The 25,505-nt window shown below is 55.1% G+C and overlaps 1 protein-coding gene across 3 annotated transcripts in view; it reads right to left on the reverse strand.

Moving 5' to 3' along the window:
• Positions 1-25,505, reverse strand: part of TRAPPC9 (trafficking protein particle complex subunit 9) — a 503,630-nt gene that overhangs the window by 90,362 nt on the left and 387,763 nt on the right. For all 3 annotated transcript variants that reach the window (XM_081258084.1, XM_081258086.1, XM_081258085.1), the window contains 2 exons: positions 19,381-19,534; positions 5,862-5,952 (listed from right to left, as the gene is read on the reverse strand). In XM_081258084.1, coding sequence (XP_081114210.1) covers positions 5,862-5,952; positions 19,381-19,534 — 245 coding nt within the window. The remainder of the gene's footprint in view (positions 1-5,861; positions 5,953-19,380; positions 19,535-25,505) is intronic.

Consider the following 25,505-nt stretch of genomic DNA (forward strand, 5'->3'; position numbering starts at 1 on the left):
GAACCACATGGCCACGGCAGAGCGGGCATCTTGCAGGCTGGCAGGAAGTGGCTCTCTGGCACCTTCCCACGGCTGCACTCCTGTACTTCCTGTCAAGCCACATATGCTGTCAGGAAGAGCTGGTTTCCACGCATGCCTGGAGTGGCTGTTTCTGCCCACTCCAAACTAGAGGAGGGGATGTGCCTTGCGTCCTATGGAACCTACACGCTGGGGGACTGGGAGCAGACGCTTTGAGCCTCTGAGCCCTGGCGTCCTCTGTGACAGAGTGAAGGGATCGCGTCTACTTCGCTGCCCCGCCCTCGGCTGCCTTGTTAGGATGGAATCTTGCCCCACCCTTGAGAAATCAGGGTTCTTCTGCAAGAATCAGCGTGCTTTGGGTGGACGGGGGTGAAACACCTGCAGGCAGTGGTCGGCTCTTAACAAAAGGGGCCGTAAAGCCTCGTTCGAGTGTGTATTTACCATTAGGTTCCCAGGGGCTCTCGACACGATGGCTAAGCTCGGCCGATCTGTCTGTTCAATACAGCTCACTATGGTTGAGAAGGTAACGCGCCACACACTCCTGCTCGACAGATGCTGGGGATACATTGTGTCATTTAACCTTCCCTTCAGTCACATAAACTGGGACTGCGGTCCCTTTACAGATCCAGAGACTAAGGTTCTGCAAGGAAATGCATCGGCCCCGAAGAAGAGGAGGACCCAGGGCACACGGCCCCGAAGTCCATGTTCTTCCTGATCTGCTGTGATTCTGGCAGACGGGGCGGTGCCCTGCATTCTTCTATTCCATTTTCTTTACATTTTCCACCACCAAGGGAGATCTGGTGAACTCGTTTCAAGCTAAGGGGCCGATCCTCTGACAAAGCTGACATCTCCAAGAGTGAAGGTCGCTCGGCTGGTTTCTTGCAGCTGTTGGACTGGATCAACCGCCCAGTGACGAATCACCAGGCAAGGCCTCGGGGAGAAGGATGCTGTCAGGGGCCGCCTGGAAAAGGTCAGCAGCTGAGTCTGCCTTGTCAGCCTCAAGGTCTGGCTTCAAAGTGGCCTGAAGGCCAGCGTCTTTTAAAGGACAGCTTCCTTTGTCCATTCCTCAAATGGGAAGGAGTTATTTTCCCCCAAAGCCTCTTAGCACGGCAGCCCAAGCTGACCCACATTTGCTTCCAGACCTCTTTTCCTTCCTAAGAAATTAGGCAGCTTAATTTCAAACACTCTCCCTTAAGCATCTGCTCTGTGCTTACTTAGCACATTCTGAATAATGTGGGTAAGACACAAAAATGGCGGGTAAAGTACAGTGAGGCCAATAGCCCTGTCTGGTGGTGGCTGAGGGAGAGGGACAGACAAGGAGGAGGCAAACCTGGTTCTGGTCCTGCAAACACAGGAGCCCACGCGGGAGGCCAGGTGGCCTGGGAGGCCCCATCCACATCCACGCTCCCATGAGCTCTTCCCCTGAGGGCGTCACCTCAGTCATGGCCCATGCCCTCGGGACCTCACTCCACCCTCGCCCAGCCCGGGAAGGACTGTGGAGGGAGACGGGAGTGAGCACTCAGGGGCACAACCTCTTATCCAGGGTCACGCAGGCCCACAACTGAAGCCAGAGCTCCTGTGTCCAGACACGTGCCCATCACTGCTGATGGCTCCTGGGCTGCGGTGGGACTGGCTCAGACACCAGCGCCTGTGAGCCACGTGGACTGGACGAGACCCAATCAGGCCGCCTGACCTGCCCGGCCTTCGGTCTGCTCAGCTATACGGAGGGACCAGTGGACAGCTCCGGGCGAGGCTGTGGAGGCAGTCGGTGCGGGGCACCCAGCTGTCCCACCACCAGGGAAAGGCACCTCCTCCTCTCCGCCAGCCGATGGACGGGGTACGAGGACCGCTGGGATGGTGAGCCTGGGGCCCAGATCCGGCCCTACTTCCTGATGCTTGATCTTGGGCGAGTTGTCAGAACCATGGGCTGTTTGTCCACCCACCAAAGGGAAACGCCTGTGCCCCTGGGTAGTCCCCTAATGCCGGGCCTCGAGTGCAGGGGGAAGGCCAGTGCCTGCTCCCTCCCATCCTCCGCCTCCTGACCACCCCACCCATCGGGGAGGACCAAGCTCTGCGTGACCCCACCGTCCCTCCAGCCTCCTGAGATGCAGCCGCGGGCGGAGTGGCCCCTTCTTCCCGCCCGGCCTGCCTTCCACGGTCGGGTGTGCTGAGCAGACCTAACTCAGTCTGATCTGGGCTGGGACGCCTCTGAGCAGGGACAGGCTGCCAGGGGCCTCCCCCGCTGGCAGCGCCAGAAGCACGGAAGCCGGAAGCACAGGTCTAGGGCCCCTCCTCTGGCCGGGAAGCCAGAAACCTCACCTGAAGCCTAGACCTTTACCTCGGCAGACACTTCCAAAAACACAGGTAAAAGGTCATTTGGCTCATTTTCTCCATGAGAAAAAGCCACAGGAATTGGCTGAATTTAATGCAAAGTGGGAGAATAAATAAATGAGATACTTTCCAAGGTCGCTTTCAGCTCTTGCTGAGACCTGGGCCCGGCCCAACGCCTGCAGTGCCAACCCAGTGAAGGCGGGCAGGGCAGGGCGCCGCTCCCCATTCAAGCAGACCCTTCATTCATGCCTCCTGCAGCAGGCCTGTTCTGAGTGGACCCTCCACTGGCATGTCTAGGAAGGATGTTTTTGCCTTTGAGAAAGGCTGCGATGGCAAACCTGCCAACCTGGGGAAGGCCGAGGCGCCCCACTCCACCACCACCACATGCACGCCGCATGCACTGGCTCATTTGCAGCTTTGGTTTGAATGCTGCAGCTAAAAATACGTGCGCCGCCGATGAGACGAGGAGGCGCCCGCCAGCACGGGCAGTGAGCAGCTTTCTCCCCGTGGCAGGCTGGAAACAGAATCCAGGATGTGGGGAAACAGCGGCATTACCCAGGATTGCCAGGAAGCCCAGTGGTTCCCCGCCAGGACTCAGGCATCAAAGGCCCTGGGGACAGCACTGCCTGCCAAGGGGAGTCGAAATGCCACCCAGGTCACCCATCCGTCCAGGCACAGCCGCAGCAGGCCACACACAGCCCCCTGTCTGCACGGGGCACAGGGCTGGGATTTTAACTACTCAAGGACAGGCCTTAGTTCCCTAAAAGATGCCTTGTGGAGCCAAGAGAGAAAGGCGGGCTGACGTTGGTTATGGGTTGGCTGCTGGTCCTCACAGCCACCGCCCAGGCCTCAGGTCAAGAGAGTCACTAGGGTCACGAAAGCCGGGACTCCAGCCCAGGGCAGCTGCCTCCCAAGCCCACAGGGAGGTGGAGGCGAGTGAGCTGGAACCGCGGGTCTCCTCCCTGGCTCCCCCCGCCTCCCGGCTCAGCGTGAAGACGGCCCGAGCATGCTGACCACTCACCTGCTCTTCTCTGGTGGAACTGGGCGTCCCCCACCCCCCAAGTCCAGATCTTGGCAGGCGCCCTTACTCCCTCCCTGCAGAAGGCGCAATGCTGTCACCAGGCCTGATGCCAGGTACCAGGTCTCAGGGGAGCAGCTGCAGGGAGTCGATGAGCACAGCAGAGGGAGTCAGAGGCCTGGATTCGACGACCTGGGCGCGAGACCTTGGGCAAGTCACTTAGCCTGGCTGTGTGCCCCAGGGCTCTCCTCTGTAGAGCAGGGACGGTGACGCTATCACCCCAGCAGGGCCTTTCCAAGGCTCTGATGCAACACGGACATGCAAGCACTTTGTAAGCTGAAAACCCAGGTATGTACACCCTCCAGCATCTTCTCAAATGAATCAGGGGAAATAAGAAAAGCTGATCCTGTATCTGTACTCAAGGAGCTTCTATCCCAGATGGCGAGACAGAGGACACTTTAAGAAGAATATAAGGCACCACCAGCCCAAGGGCACAGAGCTGGCATGGCCAACATACACAGGAGCACGGCGCACGCACACGGGCTGCCACTCGCGGCATCTGTGCCAAGGATAGCCGGTGCAGGGGAAAGGTGACGTGGCCGGGCAGTATGGGGACAGTTCCACAAGGGAACCTGAGCCTTGGAGGAAAAGCGGAGGAAAGGCAGGCAAGGCTGCTTGGATGGGCCACCACGGGAGTAGACGTGACCCCCCGCCGGGGACTCCCACAGCCCCCCCACGGATGGGAAGCGGTCTGCAAGGCACCCTGTGTGATGTGAGGAAGCCACAGGGTGAGTGGAGGGAGGCGTCTGCACCCCAGATGCTGGTGTTCCAGCTTTGTCCCGGGGGACACGGGCCGGCAGGACGAGCTGGGACAGGGAAGGGCCACTGCTGTTAGGACAGTTAGCTGTTAGGACAGCTGGAGACTGTGGATGCCTCGAAGACAGGAACTGGGCTGCCCGGGATGCTGCTGGGAGCCCGAAAGCGCAGCCCCGAGCTGCCTGGCACCGCGGACACTGCCAGTGAGACCTCCTGGCAGAAACGTCTTTCAGGTCCTGGTATTATTGTTTAAAACGTCATGTATCTTCTCCAGGATAAAATCTTTTAATACCTACATTATTTGCCAACACACTGGTATGCATGTGACAGGTGACAAGGAAAACACCTGCAAGGAGACCAATGCAAATCCAGCAAGAGCCTCTGACCTCTCCCAATGTACCCTCCCCACCCCCAATCTCTGGAATGAGTCAGACCCTCCAGGGCTCACTCCCAGACTGCTGGGGCCTTGGGGAATTTCTTCTGACTGACATGATGCCTTAATACAAGTTTTGTGTCACTGTGTTTCCTCGGGCTGGTTGGGGCTGGGAGTCTGATCCTCCTCAGCTGCCACACAGGGTGGAAGTAGCTGGCTGAGCCCAGGTCGTTAAGAGACAAGACATTCCAAACTAGGAAAGCGAGGGACACCCCCAGAGGTGCAAGCAGTGACACATTCCGCAGAAACACCGCCCGCCTCCTTCCACTCGGGCTGGACCAGCGAGGCGGGCGGCTTCCACGAAAGGAGCCCCCGGGGCAGCACACAGTCCACTCACAGCTGCCGTGTCAGCGCCCCTCACAGGACTCCCGACAACCTTCACGGGTGGGGCAGGGAGCCCAGAAGAGTGGGCGGCCCCCGGGCAGTGCGAGGGGCTCTCACAAACTGAAGGGGAAGTGAGGGGACTCCAGGAGGAAGGCCTGCTCTTCTCTTCAGACCCCTGGGATAATTTTCCTGTGTCTCTAGCATGCAAACGGGGGAGGTCAAGCTAATTAATTAAGTGGAGGAAATACCAGATACTAATTTACAATGGTTTCTGGGGTAAAGAGAAGAAAGAAGGTACATGCACAAGATTGTTTGCATCTGACCCAACATAGATTACATGATGGAATCATTTCCAGAGAATAATAAAGACTCCCACTTCAACAAAAATTCTACATTTAGTTTGTTTCTCAACAAAAAATTTTCACCACTATTTAGGAAGGCAGAGACTGGGGTGAGAGCTCCAGGTGCAATGGGCAGCCAACGTTCAAATCCCTTTCTCGAAGCCGCCTCAGGGCGACCGCTCGCGGACTGAGCGCCAGGCTGAGTTAGGGTGTTTACCAAACAATGTCAGAGCTAACCGCAGCCTCGCTCCCGCCCAACAGCCTGATCACCAGAGATGCAGAAACATCCACAGAAGACACGCCCATGCGGACACCAAGTGCCCCCACGGAGGACGGCAGACTCCGCAGCAAATGGACCCCGAGGGCACCTCCACGTCACTGCCACACCTGTGCTCAGAGGGCAGCGAGCCCGTTCACGAGGCTGTGCCCGGGCAGAGCTCGGTAGACACGCACGGGCCGGCACGGCGGTGAGCTTCCCTCCCCGCACGGCTCTCTGTGACGTCAGCACACACCGACAAGCGCAAGCCTGCGCGTTCTGAGAACAGGAGCATGTGCCCCCGCGGTGACGAGCGGTACTCACCCCACAGGAGAGGGGCCAGCTGCAGATGCTCCAGGACCAGCTGGCTCAGGAGTCCTTCCACACTCGCCTCACCTGTGCGCTTCAGAGAGGGGTGAGCCGCGTTAAGGAAAACTCTGCCTCCGAGTCCCCGGCCAGGGGGAGAAGTTCTAGAAGTTTCTCCACAGACTCCCAGATGGGAAACCTCCCACGGCAGGTGACCGTCCCCCTGCTCTCCAGGGATGGTCTAACCAACCACAAGATATCACCTGAGTGTGTGGGAAACAGGTATGTAAATGTGGCAAAAGGGCCTCTCCCCCCCCCACCCCAGATCTGGTAAATTGAGCCGTTATGTGAAGAAGGGAAATCCACCGGGATAATTTCAATCCGACAGCTCTTCTTGTTGGGGGAAATAAAGAAGAGGGAAGGTTGTTTTCCCTAAAAAGGATGCAAACTGTGGCTTAACTGTTCAATACAACCAAGTGCGTCTCTCTACACGTGTTGGTTTCATGCTGGTTTCACGTCTGCCCCATACATCTTGATGTAATTACACATATTATTACAAACGGACTCATGCGAGTTCATAATCGAGGAAGTCATACGGCCTCTCAGCAAGTATCGGTGGATGAAGAAATTAGGTTGAGAAATGCAGAAAACAGACGTCTCCAAGGCGCTAATGTTAACAGCCAGTGTGGTCCTCAGAGAGAGATCTATAAACCTCTCTCCCTTTTCCTACACAAATTAAAGCCCCAGTACTTAGGTTGCAATCAAAAGGGAAGAATGTCATTCCTGACGTTCTCTAGTGACTGAGGAAGTGGGGGAAAATCCCATTACTTTCTTCCATTAGCAAGTTAATTGCATTCAACAAACACAGAGTGTGTCTGAAACAAGACAGGCATGGTGAGAAGCGCTGAGGACACTGAAATGACTGGACATGAACCTTGAACTTGAGAGGCTCACATTCCAACAAAGATGACAATATAGCAACAGACCACTGCACTTGCCCAGCCTGAGGACAGCCGGGTTGGGATAAAGCCACACAGGCAGAGTAGAAGGGGCTGGGGCAGGGAGCGAGGGGTGCCAAGGCCCCGAGGGAATGAAGACCAGAGCTCCTGGGTCCCTCCAGCCAGAGAGGAACAGCCCAGCCCTCAAACGGCCCAGCCGAGCATCCACGGAAAGCTGTCCAGACAAGAGGGCTGCCCAGGAGAGCCAGCTGGCCGCACATGGCAACAGGCCTCAGACCAGGGCACAGGCCAAGCTGTTGGCGTCCAAGACGCTCAGGAGCGCCCACCTGCCTCTCCAGCCCCAGGTCCTGCTTTGGCTGCCTTGGCCCTGTTTCAATTCTTCCAAAACACAGCGTACTCTCTCAGAACTCCATACCCTCCACCTTCTGTGCTCTTTGCCTGGAAATGCTTTTCCCTGCCCTCCTCCCCCTCTTCACTGTACTCATACTTTAACTCTGACCGCAGACCTCACCTCCTCCAGGAAGGCCTCTCCGAGCTGTCTCTGCTCCGAAGGCTCTCGGCATCCCCTCGGCAACCCTCACTAGATGTGTGTGTTTTCCATCGTCTGGCTTCACCGCTAGCCTGTCAACTGGGCGAGGGCAGAGCCCTCATTCTGGGGCCTTGAACAGGGCCTGGATCATCGTGGCTGCTCAATGAACACTGTCTGATGACTAAATGAATGCTGGCATGAGTCAACATCCCAGGTAAGTGGTGCAGGGGCCACATCTGTGTGTGTGTTTCTTCCTGTTTTCTTTCCTGACTCTCTCGGGGGGTTATTTTCACTTGTATGAAATTAAGACTTCAGAATATGGCATATTACTCCCTCCTGTTAAAAAAAAAAAAATCATGCCAGGCTTTTGAGGCTGATCGCACCCTGGTGCCTGAAGAACAGAAATAGTGCCTGACAAACACGGCCAGGATGAGGAGCCTTTGAAATGATTAGTTAGAAGAGCAAGTTAGCATGTGAGTAATTACAAAGTTGCCAAATGGCACTGGGGCTTTGGAAACTATTCCAATAGCATATTTCCGTATTCATTTGCTTTCGGACATGAGCCATAAAATTATACAGCTGAGCTAGTAAAGCTAATTACCGGCACGCACATCCCCTCCCCTTCAGCCCCACGAGCCACCAAAACAGTCTTGTGTCTGAGCCTGGACACAGGAACGCGACCCTGGCTGAGCAGTCGGCTATGCAGATGCTCCATCAGCCACTTTTACAGCCCAGGTTACAATGTTATAGTGAGGACAGCGGACATGGCAGTGGATTCTCTTCCCTAAACACATGGACTCTGGCGTTGGGGGCAAGAGGTCAATAAAGAATGAGGAGGAGGACAATAATTCCTGTCATTATTTCTGCTAGAAAGGGTATTTCCAAAGTGAGTCCCATGAGGGAGGCTGCGTGCTAAGTGCTTAACATGTATCTTCTCAATTTAATACTGTTTTCAAATTGAGAATGTGGTGGGTTTAAGATAGGGACTGTTATTTCCACTGCAGAGATTTTAGAAACTCAGGCCCATGGGGATAACAAGAAAGCAGACACGGCTAGGAAGTGGCAGGACTGAGGCGGTCTGACCCTGGAGCCCACGCTGCAGCCCACACTTTCAGACACTTTACTATGAACACACTATCGATTCCTCACAGTAAACCTGGAAGCCAGGACCCGTGATCCCCACCGGACAAACGAGGATCCTCCGTGCACAGGGCCAGGGCCCGGCCAGGACCCCAGCACTGCCAGGGGCAGAGTCACCGCCTGCTCCCAGCGTGGCGCGTGGTGGCCAGCCTCCTTCCTCCAGCCCGGAGGGAGGCCCACGGGGAGCTCTCCGTGGTGCTGAAGTACCTGTCTCCCCCTTCAAGCCCTTCCTAGTCACCTGGGACGCAGCAATTAAGTCTCCAGGTCAGCCTATGGGTTCTTGCCCCCAAGATATACTCCTGTCCCTTAGGAGGGCAGGGGTGGTGACACTGCAGCAGGGGGAATGTAGACCACTGTGGGTGCCAACCAGGCTTCGTGAGTCTCCTCGCCACACCCACAAGTAATGATCATCGACAGCCCCTGTGAGCCTGGAACGTAAGAAAACTCAAGGGCCCAGCTCAGTGCATCCAGCTCACGTTCGCTCTGCCTCTGGAGCCTCCCACGGGCAGCTTCTGGCTCCCCCCAGGGAGCCACGCACTCCTCTCACAGCGCCCTCTGCGCCCGCCACCTCCTGCCTCAAAGCCACGGCTGAGCTCCCTGGAGCCACCACAGTTCACTCACGCCTCTCAGAGGTGGCGAGCCTCGCAGGGCGGGCTGGCCCTTGCTCGGTGTAAACTTCCACTGCCGTCCCCGGCTCAAACTTGCCGGGCTGATGAGCGGGCAGCTCTGCCGTCACGACTGCTTGGCTGCTTATTTTTGCAAACCAGTAAGAAAGACTTCAGAGGGCTGCCTGTGGCTCCAACCCCAGGAGAGTAAGGGATGGTGCCCCTGGTCAGTGGCACTGCACCGGGCACACAGTAGGTGCTCCATCAATGCCCAGTGCTTCTCACTGAGCACCTACCTACCTAAGGATCCTCTCACACTGTGCTCACAACCACCTCAGGTTGAGGAAACCCCTTCAGGGCTGTTAAGCCACACAGCCAGGAAGGGGGGATCCAATCAGCCCTTCAGGTCCAGGGGCAGAGCTCCTCCCCGCCAGTGGGTGGGCCTAGATTCACATCAGGGCATCAATACCTACAGCATGGGCTGTGGTACCTGCTGGGGATGAGGAGACCCACCAGGTGAGATCCTTCCTACTTTTTTTTTTTTTTTTGCGTTAACGCAGGCCTCGCGCTGTTGTGGCCTCTCCCGTTGCGGAGCACAGGCTCTGGACGCGCAGGCTCAGCGGCCATGGCTCACGGGCCCAGCCGCTCCGCGGCACGTGGGATCTTCCCGGACCGGGGCACGAACCCGTGTCCCCTGCATCGGCAGGCGGACTCTCAGCCACTGCGCCACCAGGGAAGCCCCCTTCCTACTTTGAAGAAGCCCAGCCTATTGTGCAAGGATGATACCTTAGTATTATTAGTCACCCATCATTGTTAATTACATTTAATTAATCAATATTTGTGCAGAGCTTTTTTGTTTACAAACGTTTTCATGCACATTGTCTCAGTTAATCTTCAACGAGTCTTGGGAACCATGGGTATTTGCTTCCAAATCTTAAAAACAACGCCAGATGCTAGGAAAATGCAGAAAGTTAATAAAATACCTTCCCTTTCACTTTCTGCTAGCCCATTAGCGGTGAAATATTCGGTCATACGCTGTAATCAAAGGACCGTTTAAAACCATGGAGCAGGTTTTGAGATCCTGCCTGTGAGTATGGGACTGAGGTTTACCATGACCCAGCCTGATGCTCTAGAAAAAATGACTGTTCAGTCAGCTCTTCCCTTGGGGAACATGCAGCCTGGCGGGTGGCAGGCCTGGGTCCTCTCACAGGAGAGTGCGGCACCGTGCTCTGAACACCTGGTTGTTACAAGTGGTCTACTGAGACCCAGACCGCAAGAGCCGCTGAGGCAGATGTTTCTAAACGGGCCCCCAGGCGAGTGTTCCGGAGTGGGGAGCTCGTCGAGGAGCAGGCCTGCACCTTGGCACCACCCCCGCCAGGAAGATGGGCTGTCTGCGCCCCATGTGCCAGCTCTGGAGTGATAACCCCAGGTGCAGGGACTTAGCCCAGCCCCACTTCAGCTCAAATCAATTAGCAAATTGTCACAACTAGAAATTACGCTAATGGAAAGGCTGCTTTAGGTGATTAATGAGCCTCTTTCCCATGACTCTGCCCTCCGATTTGCTTCATGAACTTTGAGAATGCTGATGCTGGGCTGTTCTCATCCCAGCAGGGGCGCCACTGTCTGGGCTCAGCTCCCTGGACAGCGCCACGAACTGCCAGGGAGAGTCTGCACGTGGTTCGGGGCTGCAAGTCTGGCCGGGGGGGAAGAGTCGAGTCAGAGGATGGAGGGCAGGCAAAATGGAGAGAGCCCTGTGGGGTAGGTGTGCCAATCAGCAGCGTGCCCGAGGAACACTACGTCTCCTTGGCTTCATCTGAAACATGGGGATAACCTGAAGGCCTTGGCAGAGACCAGATGCTCTTTGGCCCAACACAGAGCTAATAAGAGCACAGACTCTGAAGCCGGACAGCTGGATGAGAATCCAAGCTCTGCCACTTACTAGCTGGGTGACCTGGAACAAGTTAGGTAAACTCACAAGACCTCAGGTTTCTCATCTGTGGAATGTGGATAAAAACTACTTCACAGGATTTTTGTAAAAAGTGAGTAAATCTAGGTAAGTTGCTCAGAACAGTGCTGGCATCTAGTAAGTGCCATAAGGTGTTAGCTGTTACTTAAGCTCTGTAATTTTATGATTCTATTATATAAGATACACATGCTCACAATAATTGTCATGCCAAAAGCACACAGAATGTGTAAAAGCCCAGCATGCGCCCAATCACATGAACACACTGCACGTTGATTCGTGTGCATGTTCACTCTCTCTCTCTCACACACACACACACACAGATTTGGAACTTTGCTTTGCACACTAGGTAAAAGTTCTTCCCCCCTCTCGTGAGCCGCAGCCAAACCTGAAATCTATGTTCTCTGTGCGCCAAACCCTGACTCCATTCAGAGTAACTTCAAGGCATACATATTTGGATTCGGGGGAGTCAAGAATCAGATACGTGTCCCTCCCACGTCACTCCCTCCGTCCCCTGAAGGCTAAAGGGCCAGGGCGACTCTACATCCTCGAAGGTCGAAGGTCGGGAGCAACGCTTCTCTTGGGCTGGCACGGCTTCCCCACTATGAGGATTAAAGGCCTAACCAAGTGATTACCCACAGCTGTAAACACTCACTCCCTAAAGACAAATACAAGATGCAACCCTGCATGTTACTGAAGATGATCAAGGAATCCGCTGTACCGATAAAGGGAGCTACTTGTATTAATATTCATTTAGATAAAACTCTCTCTCCTAACATGACTATCAGAAAAACCTAGTGCACTGTTTTAAAGGAGTCTTATCTAAAAATACTTAACTTCTCTCAGGGAATGAGAAGACAGCGCTCCATCAGAAGCATCTTTGAGAGTTAGCTAGAAGCCGATCAGAGAGGCTGAGAGGCCATCTCAGGCAACCCAGTGCGAACAGCGAAAGCTCCGCCTCAGTCTATAAAGGGAGGAGGGCTTGGCTGTCGGCAAAGTCTCCTCACTGGCGAGGATGCGATCTCGGAAACCGAGGAGCCAGGTGTGGCCGTATGCCAGGTGGCCTGTCCTGGTGGTGACCAACCAAACTGAGGACGTTGTGCCTAGAGTCTTACCGGGTTGACCCCAAGTACAGACTGATGACAAATGTCACAGCCGCTGTTGCGCTTCTGGGATTTATAGAGGGCCACTGGTGTCTGTGAGGCCAAACACGCCACCATTAGCGGCCCGGCCCGAGTCAGCCCTGGGAAGGCAGCCCCTCCGGGGGCGCAGCCATGCTCTCAAGAGAACAGCCACACTTCTCCACCTCCCCCTGCTTCCCAGTTATTAAGGACTCTGTGCCCGCCGTGTCCCCTGAAGACATTCCAGCCCCCACTCTGGGCTGCTGACTCTTCGGCACCTAAGGCCCACTGTGCCCCCGGGGTCCGTGAGCCTCTGCCTCACCCTCAAAGCAGCCAGATGGTTACAAACGATCTCCAGACAGAAGGCGGGAGACGCGTGCTTATCAGACCAGACCACCTGGCAGAAACTCAGCCCAGATGGTCCAGGCCGCCAGCTTCGTGGGGATCAGCTGAACTGGGCACCCAGTCCTTGTCGGGAAACCTAAGTGGGGTTGGATTCTAACAGGTCAGCAAGCATCTCAGCAAACCCTAAAATGCTCTCTGAAGAGAGATTTGCAACAAAAACGAGGAAAGCAAGAAGGGGCGCTGACAACAAGCTTGCTCCGAGCGTCTCCCGCATCTGTTTCCACCGCAGACAGCCTGCACGGGGCTGCCCCCTGGAAATGGAGACGGGCTTCCACTACGACGAATCTTGCTGGTTGCAAACTCCCTTCCTACGTTCATCACAGCACTCAGCGTAGTGCAACCAAGCTGGTGACCATCGGCTGCATCAATCAAATGGAAACCACTGATACACCAAAAGGTTTCAGTAGCTACAGGGAAGGATTACAGGCAGCACTGGGGCAGGGAAGAGAGCACACACTCGTGCTCCATCGGGCAGAGTCCACACCCGATCCTGCTCACCGCAGTGTCCCCGGTGCCAGGCACAAACCGCAGCACATCGTAGGTCATCAGGAAATAGCTGCTGACACGACCTGACCTCAAGAACAGCACAGCCTGGCAAGGGAGACAGTCCTGGGAAGAAAACAAACTTTCCCGTGCTCTGTAAGCAGTATTCCAAACAGGAGTTAAGCACTGAGAACTGCAGGACCCCAGAGGAGGGGCAGTTCCAGCCGGGGCCAGATGGCAGAGGGGGCAGAGAGGGCTCCGTGGAAGATGGAACACGTGAGGCCAACCATAAAGGACGACCCACACCTGCTCCAATGCTGATGCTTGTTTCTCCGTCTCTGAATTACCGTGGAAAGTGAAAACAGATACGGTCAGCTTCCATCCGTCCCCAGACCAGACGCTCTGGGTGACGGTCAGAACTGCCAACCCAGCCCCTTTTAGGCAGGCCCCAGCAGAGGTAGAGGTGAGGATGCCGGGGGACAGTCGTGGGGGAGGTCTGGCTCAGCATCCCCTGTCCAGGAGAAGCCTCACCTCAGGCCGGGTCACCTGAGCAGCACCGGGTCTTCCAGAAGGAAGTGGGCCAGGGGCCGTGACGGCACCACGAGGGTGAGGCCTCACTTCAGGTTGACTTCAGTCAACAGGAAAATAACACGTGTCCTGGGATCCTGGCTCTCCAGCTCCCGGCACCATCTCAGGTGAGTTACTTAATTTCCAAAATTTACTTATTTACTTCTTAAAAAGGGGTAGGTATTACCTGTTTTGTAGGTTTGAGGGAAAGTGCTAATGTCCTGTCTGGCATCCGGTACGGGATCAGAAGGGCAGATACGGTTATTAGAACCGACCCTAATGGCAACCGGCAACCCCGGAGCAGGTGTCCTCACCGTGCTGAACAGATGGAGACACGGGCCTGACAGGTCACCACGTCCCTGCCGGATGCAGGAGACAGCAGAGCCAGACCTTTGGAGCCGGGGCTCTGGCCCCCAACGGTGCAGCATCTTTGGTCCCAGCCCAAAGGCAAATGCAGACGGTCACTGGGTCACATGCGGGGGCTACTAGTAACCTGCTACTGACAGAGTTCCGGGAGGGTCGGCTGTATTAAGGTTTCCCAATTTCAGTAAAAATGGTCCAACAGCGGCAGCTGGAGGGAAGAAGAAGGTTAGAAGAAGAATGGACAGCAAGGGCGTGTTTACCCGGAACGCGCGGACAGGCCGCCCCTCCCCGCCCCCAGGAGGCCCACCGACGTCACCCCCAGGTGAGCTCCTCCTGCCAGACGGGAGCGCTCGGGAGGACGTTCCCTTTCAAAGTCACCAGGCTGAGGTGGCACAAGGGACAGGCAAGGGAAGAGGGCGGGCTTCAGGACAGGTCTCTGTGAGGAGTCCTTCGTCCTGTGCAGAATAAGGATCGAAGCCCCAGCTGTGACAGGGGCAGGCCTGACGGCGGAGAGGGCGCTGGTCCTGCAGGCGCCCCACGACGGGGCTCCTCGTGGTACCCTCACCTCCCCCCACTACACGAGGAGGAGCGGGAAACAGAGGGGTGAGGCTGAGACCCAGCAGCTGGCGGGGAGGGGTGAGGCGGGGGCAGAGCGACCGCCGGTCCCGTGTCCAGCTCCGCTGCCCGGCATCCCTTCCCCCGCCCCGCAGACAACACACTAAGTAACTGACACACGGGAGCCGTGCAAGCGGCGGTTTTCATAGCAGTGATGATGATGGAAGTGATAAACAGAAAAGAGACAGGTATCGTAAATCTAAGGGAAAAAAGCAGTATTCAATACGTGAGCTCATCTGGCTGGGCCAGCGTGTAAACCCCACCTCAGAACCAGTGAACGCCAGGGCTGAAAACACCACTAGGCCCCGGCTGCTCACCGCTCCTGGATGGCCCAGGTGCCCTCCACCACCTCCTCCACATGAGGTCACCCTGTCCCTGCAGAGGTGGGTCTCCTGACCCACCAGGCAGCCTGCGGGGACCCTTGGACTGTGTTGGCCCTCGGCCAGGTACCAGGCTCCTTGTAATAAGCCTGCCCTTTATTATAAGGCGGGAGGGACGGACTGGGAGTGTGGGGTTACTAGATGCAAACTGTTACATACAGAATGGATAGACAACAAGGCCCTCCTGTACAGCACAGGGAGCTGTATTCAGTATCCCGGGGTAAACCATCAGGGAAAAGAATAGGAAAAAGAATGCGTACATGTGTCTAACTGAGTCACTGCTGTACAGCAGAAATTAACACAGCACTGTAAATCAACTACACGTCAATAAAATATAAATTAAAAAATAAAAATAAAGGCTGCCCTGCATCTTTCACAGAGCAGAGGAGGAGGTCAGGCGAGAGGAGGGACCTGAAAGCACGGCTGGGTTGTACTGGGAGGGAGGGACCCATGTTCACGGCCTGCAGGGAGGCTGGGCTCTGCTGGAGAGCCCTGGAGGTCGATGCTCACAGGCTGCTGCGGGCAGGACGTGAAGGAGGAGGCCACAGAGCCTAACCCTTGTCTTCAGGAAGGGGGAGGGGGAGGGGGAGGGGAGGGGGAGGGGGGAGGGGGAGGAGGGGAGGGGGAGGGGGAAGGGGGAGGAGGGGAGGGGGAGGGGAAGGGGAGGGGGGAGGGGAGGGGAGGGGAGGGGGAGGGGGGAGGGGGAGGGGAAGGGGAGGGGGGAGGGGGAGGAGGGGAGGGGGAAGGGGGAGGGGGGAGGGGAGGGGAGGGGAGGGGAGGGGGGAGGAGGTAGGCAGGTCAGCCCAGACTCCTCAGCACAGCCTGAGAGACGCCTGGCCCCTGCTGCCCCAGTCTGCATTCTGGACAACCAGTCACAGGGGACAACTCAGGTCCCCAGTGCCTGTCAGGCTCTGGAATGTGCTTAGAATACTCCAGCCCTTATATTTGTGTTAGCATACGGTATTTGTCTTTCTCTTTCTGACTGACTTCACTCTGTATGACAGACTCTAGGTCCATCCACCTCATTACAAATAGCTCAATTTCGTTTCTTTTTATGGCTGAGTAATATTCCATTGTATGTATGTGCCAAAAATGTCATGAAGAACCTAGGGGTAAGACAGGAATAAAGACAAAGACCTGCTAGAGAATGGACCTGGGGATATGGGGAGGCGGAGGGGTGGGCTGTGACGGGGCAGGGGAGTGGCATGGACGTATGTACACTGCCGGGCGAGAAGCAGATGGCTGGTGGGAGGCAGCCGCATAGCACGGGGGGAGAAGCTCGGTGCTTTGTGACCACCTGGAGGGGTGGGATGGCGGGGAGGGAGACGTGGGAGGGGGGAGGTGTGGGAGCATGTGTATGTGTGTGGCTGGTTCACTTTGTTGTGGAGCAGAGGCTGACACACTATTGTAGAGCAATTATGCTCCAATAAAGATGTAAAAAAAAAAAAAAAATACTCCAGCCCTGCCGGTCCTCACCACAGGAGAGCTGTCTCAGCCCTCCCGGGCTGCACCGTGAGCGCCCGTCTCTGCATCTGCCCCTCCCGCAGACTGGGGGCATCTCCAGGGCTCAGCACACGGAAACAACAACACGTACAGGCTGTTAGCCAGGTACAGAGTGGGTCTGGAGCTCCCGGTGTCCCTGCCACTTGTCTGGATGTTGCAGATATCACCCAGACAGGGGTGCACACACCTACTGCAAGAGCCAGTTTCCTTTAAAACACGTCTCTCCAGCCTTACGTGCCACATACGGGCCATTTTTATGACTACGATGGGTGTCAAACTAGGCTCAAATTTTTTATGAAGTCTAAATATTGAGAAAATATTAAAATGCATAATGAAATAATTAGCCAATTCAATCTTTGGTCTTTCCATCTGCTTGAATTTAGGTTTACAACAGCAAAAGTCTGCTATCCATCCCATGCCAGATGTCATTACCAGATAGGAGGGGAGGCGGGGAGGGAGGGAATGTCCGTAATGCTAATTCTCTTCACTCAAATTCGCCTTTGGGGACAGTCTTCCAATCCCTAAACTAGGAGACAGGTGTGCCTGGCACATGGTAGGCATTCAGTAAGGATTTGCAGCATGAATTATTAATCGAACACAAAATAGGGAAGTCAGCTTCTTGAAAGAATCAAGGCTAGAAGGAGAGAAACCCAAAGACATTTTAGTACGTTTTCAATAATAGTTTTCAAAGCACGTTAAGAATTTTGATGGTCAATATAACCCCATTAGAAGGCAAGGACCGTGCGCTCAAGCAGGCCGAGGGGTTCAGTGCTGGCTCCTCCCCGTTGTCTGCAGGAACTCAGAGGCAGCTGCATCAGTAAGACGGGGTGAGAAACGCCCTGGGAGCTGTTGAGCGGGTGCCGAGGACCATGTGGGACCCCTGCAGGCAGCACCCAGGAAATGACACTCGCAGGTGCTGCCGTGCGCCCTGGCTCCCAGTGAGGCCCAGTCTCCGTGAAACTTGGGGAGGCAGGGCCCCCCAGTCCCAGAATGAGACCCCTCAGAAGGATGAACCCTTCCCACCGGGCACCCGAGCACAGTGCCCCTCCCTCCACGGGTGCCAGCCAGGCCTGCCTGGCTCTGCACGAGCCCCTGCATGAAGCCAAGGCTCCAGGACGCAGCGCGGCTCCACACAGGAGGTGCGGAGCCTCCACAACCCAAGGCCCAGAAAGGACCCTCCTGGCTCGTGCCAGGACGTAGACACCACGACTGAGCGCTAATGGCCTCCTTTTACGACCGCCCGCCCCCCGCCCCCCTCCCCGCCACAGGATATGAGCACCTTCACCACACTCCCCATGGGGACCTGGACTGGCGGTAAGCGCTTTGGTGCCGGCCACCCCACCTGGGTGCGTCCTTGGCTGCACCACTTCCTGGCTGGACTCAGGGTGAGTCAGCTCACCCTGCTGAGATCCTGTTTCCCCAGTGGACCGTGAGAGGTGCCGACCAGAGAGGTGTGAACAGTCGACAGAGGTGACGGATGCAGCGAGCCTGGGACGCAGCGTGGGTGCCGCCTTCCTCCGTGCTACGACACTCTGTTCCCTCAACCAGCGCCAGCTGACTGGACCCTGACTCTGCTGAGAAGTGGGGTCACCGAGGGAAGGGCACCTCCCGCGGCCCCCCACCTTTTCACTTCTCTCTGTACAGAAGACAAACGCCTAACTCCACCATGCATGCCAGGCTCCCTCCATGAGCCCCTGAGCGCTCTATTTTTTGGCGTCTGGTTCTCAAAGGCTTCCATCTACAGCGCTTTTTCTGTCACAAGCTCCTCAGAGACAGGGGTCTTGTCTACCAAGCCCAGATTCACGTTAGCTGGCGCGAAGGAACTTGCCTCGGTCCTGGAAGCCGTGCCTCATGCAGCCTAAGGTTGCTTCCAGAATCCAGGGCGACGAGACCACACAACAGCCTGTGACTATCCCACTTCCACAGAACCAGTGTGTGAACAAGGTAATCAACAGACGTTCCCATCAGAGTTGCCCCTTCCTGGGAGACACCCTGAGTGAGCCATCCTCTCACACCATGCGAACTGTGGGGCATCTCCCACCCCATCCCCTTGATAAACTTCTACTCACCCTTAAAAAGCCCACCGTGGCGACACCCCCTCTGTGAAGCCGCCCCTGATTGCCCTGCACCCAGCACCTTCATCCTCTGAACCTCACAGCAGTTGGCGTAACACCCTGTCCCTGCTCCCCAGCCGTGCGTTTAACCCTCAGATGACGCACACCCTCTTCGGGGCCGGGCAACCCCCTGAGGCCCCGCCTGCGCACTGCGGTCCCTCAGGCAACTTGACACACACCCAACCCAAAGCAGGCACCGAGTAAAGACTGCTGGAAAAAAACACGTAGATGGATAAGTGAACCTGAGGTTTCTCCAGAGTCCCACTCACCCACCTGAGTGTCTACCGCGAGCCAGGCACTGATCGGAAGCTCAAGGCAGGACCACTTATTTTATGAAACCGTCTTTTTCAGTGCAGTCCTCCTAATGCCCCCACCCCAGTCTTTTCAAGATGGCATGCGCACGCCTTGCTGAGCTGTACAGCCCGATTTCAGTTTCCCCAAAAATCGTAACCTGTGTTCAGCTGTCAGTATGTGGAAGCTCCCGACCCCAAGCCCAGCAGTGATAGGTGGCCATTAGAACCGGTCACTAACACAGATCTCAACGCTGACAGGAAACACGTGATCCAGGTGAGAGCAGCACCGGCCCCAGGGAGGCCTTTCCTCATCCTGAGCCTGTACTTCACTCGTGGGGCCCTGGACGTGGTGGAAGGGTAAGAAAATGCCCACTCTTTGGTCCGTATCTCCCTGCCATGCCATTTCTGAGTTATCTGTGGCTAGCGCTCAACAGCTGACCCCTCTGGGGTCCTCCTCGGGGGTCCGCAGGTCGGGGTGGGCACCGGGAAAAGGATATGATGGTCCAGTGGATGTCCAGCTTGCTGTTGATCTCCAGGCCTCGGGCTTCCTGCCTCTCCTCCTCCAGCTCCTTGGAATTTGCCAACTGCCCCTTCTCCCCAGGGGATTCTGGGAAACTCTCAAAGTTGAACTTGTCCACTTGAATAGCCATTCTAAGAGAAGGGGGAAACAGAGCAGAGAATTAATCAGGAGGGCAATTTCTTCTGTGGGCTGCTGGAGAAGCAGCCCATGCCAGCATGAGACAGGATAATGAATCATTATCGTTAGTAATTCATAACCGATTCATTCCAAGAAAATGAAATAATTGACTCCCAGGGTAGCACCAGCTTCAGAGCTGGCTCAACACCGTTTAGCACGGAAGACACAGTCAGAGTGTCCAACCCCAGAAGGAAATCTGAATTCTGGAATAGGGTAAGGCAGAGAGGAGGCAAGGGAAAACTCGCAGAGAGGCGGCCTGGCAATCACTTACCCCTGGGGCCCCAAGAGCCCGGGGGGAGCTGCAGCCTCGTCGTCAGAGCCCTGCCTGCCGTGCAGCACTTCACCCCTGGCCAGATGGACTTGCTCACACACCCCGCGTGCTCCGCCAGTCGCACAGCTCCCCACCTGCCCACTTCCAGTCCCTGAGCCCAGGACCCCACCCTCCCTTCAGGTCTCGGCGCAAGTACAACATCCTCTACAGAGCCTCCCACACTGCTGCTGTGTCCCGCAGTCGCAACCTTCTGGCAGCTTCCAGAACACACCAGGCTCTTCCTCCCGTAGTCTTTGTGCCCACAGCTCCCCGCGTGGGAATGTTCTTCTCCTGACCCTTGGCACAGCTGGAGCCTTTCATCCTTTAGATTTGAGCTTAAGAAAGGCCTTCCCAGCCCACCTCTCCACAGCGGCTTTCCATCTCATCCCTCCCCTCGCCCCATTCTCCATTGCGGCATTCTGCCTATTTCTGCAATAGCATTTACCATGAGCTGTAAATATTTACTTCTGGATTTGTTAACTGTCTGTCAATCCTACCAAAATTCAGCTCCTTGAGGGCAGAGATCCTCTTGTCTTGTTTACCAGTGTTTCCCAGGCCTGGAAGAATGCCTGCCTGGCACACTGTCGTAACCGGTTCAGAGAAGAAATGAATGAGTGAATGAAGATCCTTCCCTAACACCCCAGGCCCGCGTTTACCTCCCGCCCACCGCCACTGTTGCCCAGCCCGCACACCTGTATCCACGTTCAGCTGCGTCCCCAGGTGCTACAGCCCCTGGTCTCTAGAAGGCAGGCGGGCTCTCACTAACCGCCCGCAGCCGGCCTCCAACTCCCACTCCCATGCCCCTGACAGGCGCATAGCCAGGGGCTGTGTCTTACTGACGCTGGAAATCCTACCTCTTGGCACAAAATCAGGCATACGGCAGGTACTCAACAAACATGTGTTACATGGATGGATAAAGAAAGAGGGGGAGAAAGGGGGGCTTCTTTGTGTCAGGCCCTGAAGATGACTGTCACTCAATGTGTAAAAGTAGGCATTTTCTTTTATTTCACAGCCTGTGCTGTGGCCAAGATATCCTGCTGAGCCCCAGCAGGCTCTAACTGGCCTTTGGAGCCTCTTCTTTAACAACCAGGAACTGGTATTCAGGGTGTATAAACATAAGATTAAACCCAAGGAAGAGGTCTTGAGAGCTTGGAAAGGACTACTGGAACGTTGGTAAATGCACAGCATTTGGCCGGGAGCGTGACGTTTAAGGGTCAGCTACTCAAGAGTTAGAGGCACTTCTGTATAAGTGCAGAAACAGTGCGTTTCAGAGCAAGGACCACTTTCAGAAAATTACATTTACTTTTCTTTTCAGATTATACAAGTAGATGGGCTTACTGTAAAAAGCTGGAAAATAGAGAAAAGCATACAAAAGAAAAAGCACTCAATCTTATACTCTAAGGTTGATATATTAATTCTATAGTCTTTTTTCTAAGCACTTGTAGTTTAATGTAGTTTAAATCATTATATAAGCATACATACAAGTCATTATATAAGTATTAAATATATGTAACCACACATACATATACACATAATTTTAAGACTTGCTTTCTTCTCTTAATATAGGATGAGCAATTTCGCATCACTAAAAATTAGTCTGGGGCTTCCCTGGTGACGCAGTGGTTGAGAATCCACCTGCCAATGCAGGGGACACGGGTTCGTACCCCGGTCTGGGAGGCTCCCACATGCCGTGGAGTGGCTGGGCCCGTGAGCCATGGCCGCTGAGCCTGCGCGTCCGGAGCCTGTGCTCCGCAACGGGAGAGGCCACAACAGTGAGAGGCCCGCGCACCGCGATGAAGAGTGGGCCCCACTTGCCGCAACTAGAGAAAGCCCTCGCACAGAAACAAAGACCCAACACAGCCACAAATAAAATAAATAAATAAATAAATAATTTAATTAAAAAATTAGTCTGCAGAATATTCTATCATATGGCTGTATCATAATTTACTTAACAATTGCCCTATTTCTCATACTTTCAGGTATTTTCCATTCTTTAAAAAAATCACTGGTGAAAAAAATCATAACAACCATCTTTGTGCTTAAATTTGTTCTCTGCATTTATGACTTCCTGTTAGACTCCATTCTAGAGGCGGAATTACTGATTTGAGGGTGTGAAAACCTTTGAGGTCTGGAGGCAGAGGACCAAGTTCCTTCTCAGAGAGCTTCTTCCTGAGGGACATGCCCCAAGCAGGGCAGGTGGGCACACCTCTCTCTGCACCCTTGCCAATACTGACGATGATCAATTTTTAATCTGTGCTAGTAAGAGGCAAAATGCTGCCTCGCTGATGCTTTAAATTGCAGGTCTGTCTGAATTACTCCTGAGGTTGCACATTCTTTCAGGAGCTTATTAGCCATTTATCTTTCTTCCCCTGTGAGAGCAGCCGGAGTGCTTCTAATTTCCCACCCGGCAGACGCGCTTCCTACTTCCAAGCTAGCCCGGAGCAAACTAGTGCTCTCTTCAAACAAAAGGTCAGAATATTTCCTAAGTTTCACTAAAAAGGCCAAATTCAGCTCATCGTCTGATAACTCAAAAAGAACTAATAACTGTCACCTGTCAGATGGGTGTGGACACATCCCAATACCCAGCTCTCTTCTGGTCGAACGCAAAAAGGGAGAGAGGCCCGGCTCTCAGCAGCCTTAGGGTCAGAACGCACACTGGACACTGGCCACCAGGATTATATTTGTGTGACCGTCTTGGGGGGGGGTGCTCTTTCAAACAATTTCTGACTGCGTAAGCGTCATACTATATGACCCATCTCCACCCTTCAGGAAAGTGTGGCCAGGTGTGCCCACAGAACAGAAGAGGGAAAAAAAATGAAATGCAACGAACACTTATCGCATACCCAGTCCTGGGCTAGGTATTTTCAATATACATTCACCTTTTTTCTTACTGTGGCCTGAGGATGAGTGTGATTTGTTTCCTTTTACAGATGCAATGACGCTCTGTGGGCATAAGCCACCTGCCCAGTGTCACAGAGCTGGCAGTCCCATCAAGAGCTGGCCGCTCAGACTCAGCGCTGCTCTGTTTTTTGCTGTATCTGGCTCTCCACTGCTTAGGCAGAGTACCTAAAAGGTAATGGTTTTTGCTCGTGCTGTTTTCAGAGCCGGCGTGGGACACAGACCCGGTGACCGCGGGCCTGCCATACACAAGAATCAGCGCACCCCCAAACATACAATAGCTCTCCTGCCCCAGCAGCCCCAGGATGCGTGCTGCCAGCAGGTGTCCCAAAGGCAGTGTCCCTCCTCTCCCACGGATGATGAAATCGAGGTACCAGAAGTTGAGTGACTCACCTAGGGGCACCCTGCTTAAAATCCTGCAGCCAGGGTGGCAACTCCAGGACCCGAGGACTACTCCCCCAAACCACAGAAGAGCACTGTCCACCTCTGCGTCTCTATCTACGTGGGCCTGGGGCACGGTCCTGAGCCCCGCCACCCTCCTCCTTCCTCCCCTCCAGGAAGGGGCTCGACTCCCAGAGCCGAGTCCTCACACGTGAGCTCTCCGCCCACCGTGACATGCACACCGGTCCCAAGGGCCAGCACTGTCAGAGGGGGGGCCACAGCCTGGTGCCCTGGGAGGCACCCTTGCTCCAGGTCCACCCGCAGACATGCCAGGGGGCCCCCTGACTGGGGGCAACAGTGCTCCCTGGTGACGCAGCAGGTCCAGAGCCCATCACAAAGCAGCTGCTCGGAGAGGAGGCGGCCCCACAGCCGTCAGGGCCGCTTATGGAGGAACTGAAGTGGAGCTGCTGGGAGCCCCTTGTGGAGAGGAGGATGGGAAACCCAGAGCCGCCTAGGGGAGGTGGGGAGGGAAGGGGGGAGGGAGGGAGGAGGGGGAGGGGAGGGAGGGAAGAGGGAGGGGAGGGGGAGGGGAGGGAGGGGGAGGGGGAGGGGGGAGGGGAGGGAGGGGAGGGGGAGGGAGGGGGAGGGAGGAGGGAGGGAGACAGACCATCTGCTGCAGCGGCCCCCGGAGCGGAGGGAGCTGAGGCCCCGGACGGCAGCCCACGTCCACCCCATGGGCACCGAGGCGGCAGAGGGCACAGAGCAGGGATCCCCAGCTTGGGAGCAGACCACCTGGGCTGGACCCCCAGCTCTGCCCCGACTTGAACATGACCTTGGCCGTGGCCCTCCACTTCCCTGAGCACCTCTGTGGAATGCAGTCGGCAGCAGTGACCTAGAGGGCAGGCGAGAGGTCAGCGCTCTTACTCAGTGCTGGTGATCACACCATCAGAGGTCAGCTCCGCCACAAGGCTCGTCCAGAGCACAAACCCCCCTGGAAGGGCGGCACTGCCTCACAGTGCAAAACCCTGCACCCAAACTGGGGCTAATAAGCCCCGTCTTCTAAGATTTTGTGCAGATTAAGTAAGACGGTCCGCAAGTGCCCAGCACGCCATAGCATCCTACAAACAGTGGCCACTGTCACGATTATCAATCCCACCTTACATATGGGGAGACTAAGGGGCTGGGAAATTAAGGAAATAACCTGAGCTGCTCACGGAAGAGCTGAGATTCGGACCCGAATGCAGTTCTGATGCTGACCCAGCGCCCTAGCGAATTCCCCCAGCCTCCTAACTGTACAGTCTCCACCACTATTCAATTCTCTTCATCTCTGCTGCGTCGGAGTGAAATAGAATTAATACTGCTATTGAATGCCAATTTTCACATTTAATTTTATGGCCAAATGTGACAATAATAGTCAAGAGTTGGCACTAAAAAAAGGTGCTGTGATTTTTGAAGAGTCTATAAAAAAGCGGTGGTTTTTAAAATACCATATCATATGATTCAGCCTTTGAACAGCTGATAACCTCGCCAGGGAAGTCATAATGATGACATTTAAATACAAATCAAGGAGTCGGATTTAGAAGGACTATCCACATATAATTAAATTGAACTTTCATTGGGAGATAATTGATAGTTATACGATGGTATTCTAAATTTATGTGGCGCATCCTTCGGGAATCTATTTGACTATGCAGAACGCCAGCCTATTTCTCTGTTTTATAATGAAGTACAATCCAAGTGAAAGGGAAGCAGCCAACCTTCCAGAGTCATCCATCCTGAATGAGAAGAACTTCTGGCAGACAAGAAAATGGCATCAACACTGACAACCTGGATCACACCCAAGAAGATCATTTTCACCTTAAGCCTCACAGATCAGTTATATTTTTTAAAAAAACAAACACCTTCCTTATTATTATTTTTAATTGAAGAGAACTGTATTCTAAAACTCAAAGCACCATCAGGGATCGCACCAAACACAAGAGGGGCAGCACCCATGGCCACGGGGGGCCCAGCATGTGTCCCACCACCACCACCTACGTCCGTCCCCACGGCAGCCCTGGAGGGATCACACACACGTGCTGCCCAAGGCCACAGGGAAGGCCAATGGGGCCGAGGACTCCTAACCCGGCCTGGACGGCCCAAAGCCCGCGGCAGGCGAAGACGTGGGTCCAGAGACGTGTCCCTGCTCCCCGCGCTCCGGGCACACGCCGGGCTGATGCAGCCGAAGGACAGAGCGCTCGGCAGGGTCAGTGCAGCTCAGAAACGAGCACAGGCCTGGGAGCCAGGGCTCCACCCTCTAGCTCGTACCACGCAGAGGCTGGGATCCACCTGGAGGG

This window comes from Mesoplodon bidens (genome assembly GCF_964165515.1).
Source record: "Mesoplodon bidens genome assembly, chromosome: 16".
NCBI classification, from domain to species: Eukaryota; Metazoa; Chordata; class Mammalia; order Artiodactyla; family Ziphiidae; genus Mesoplodon; species Mesoplodon bidens.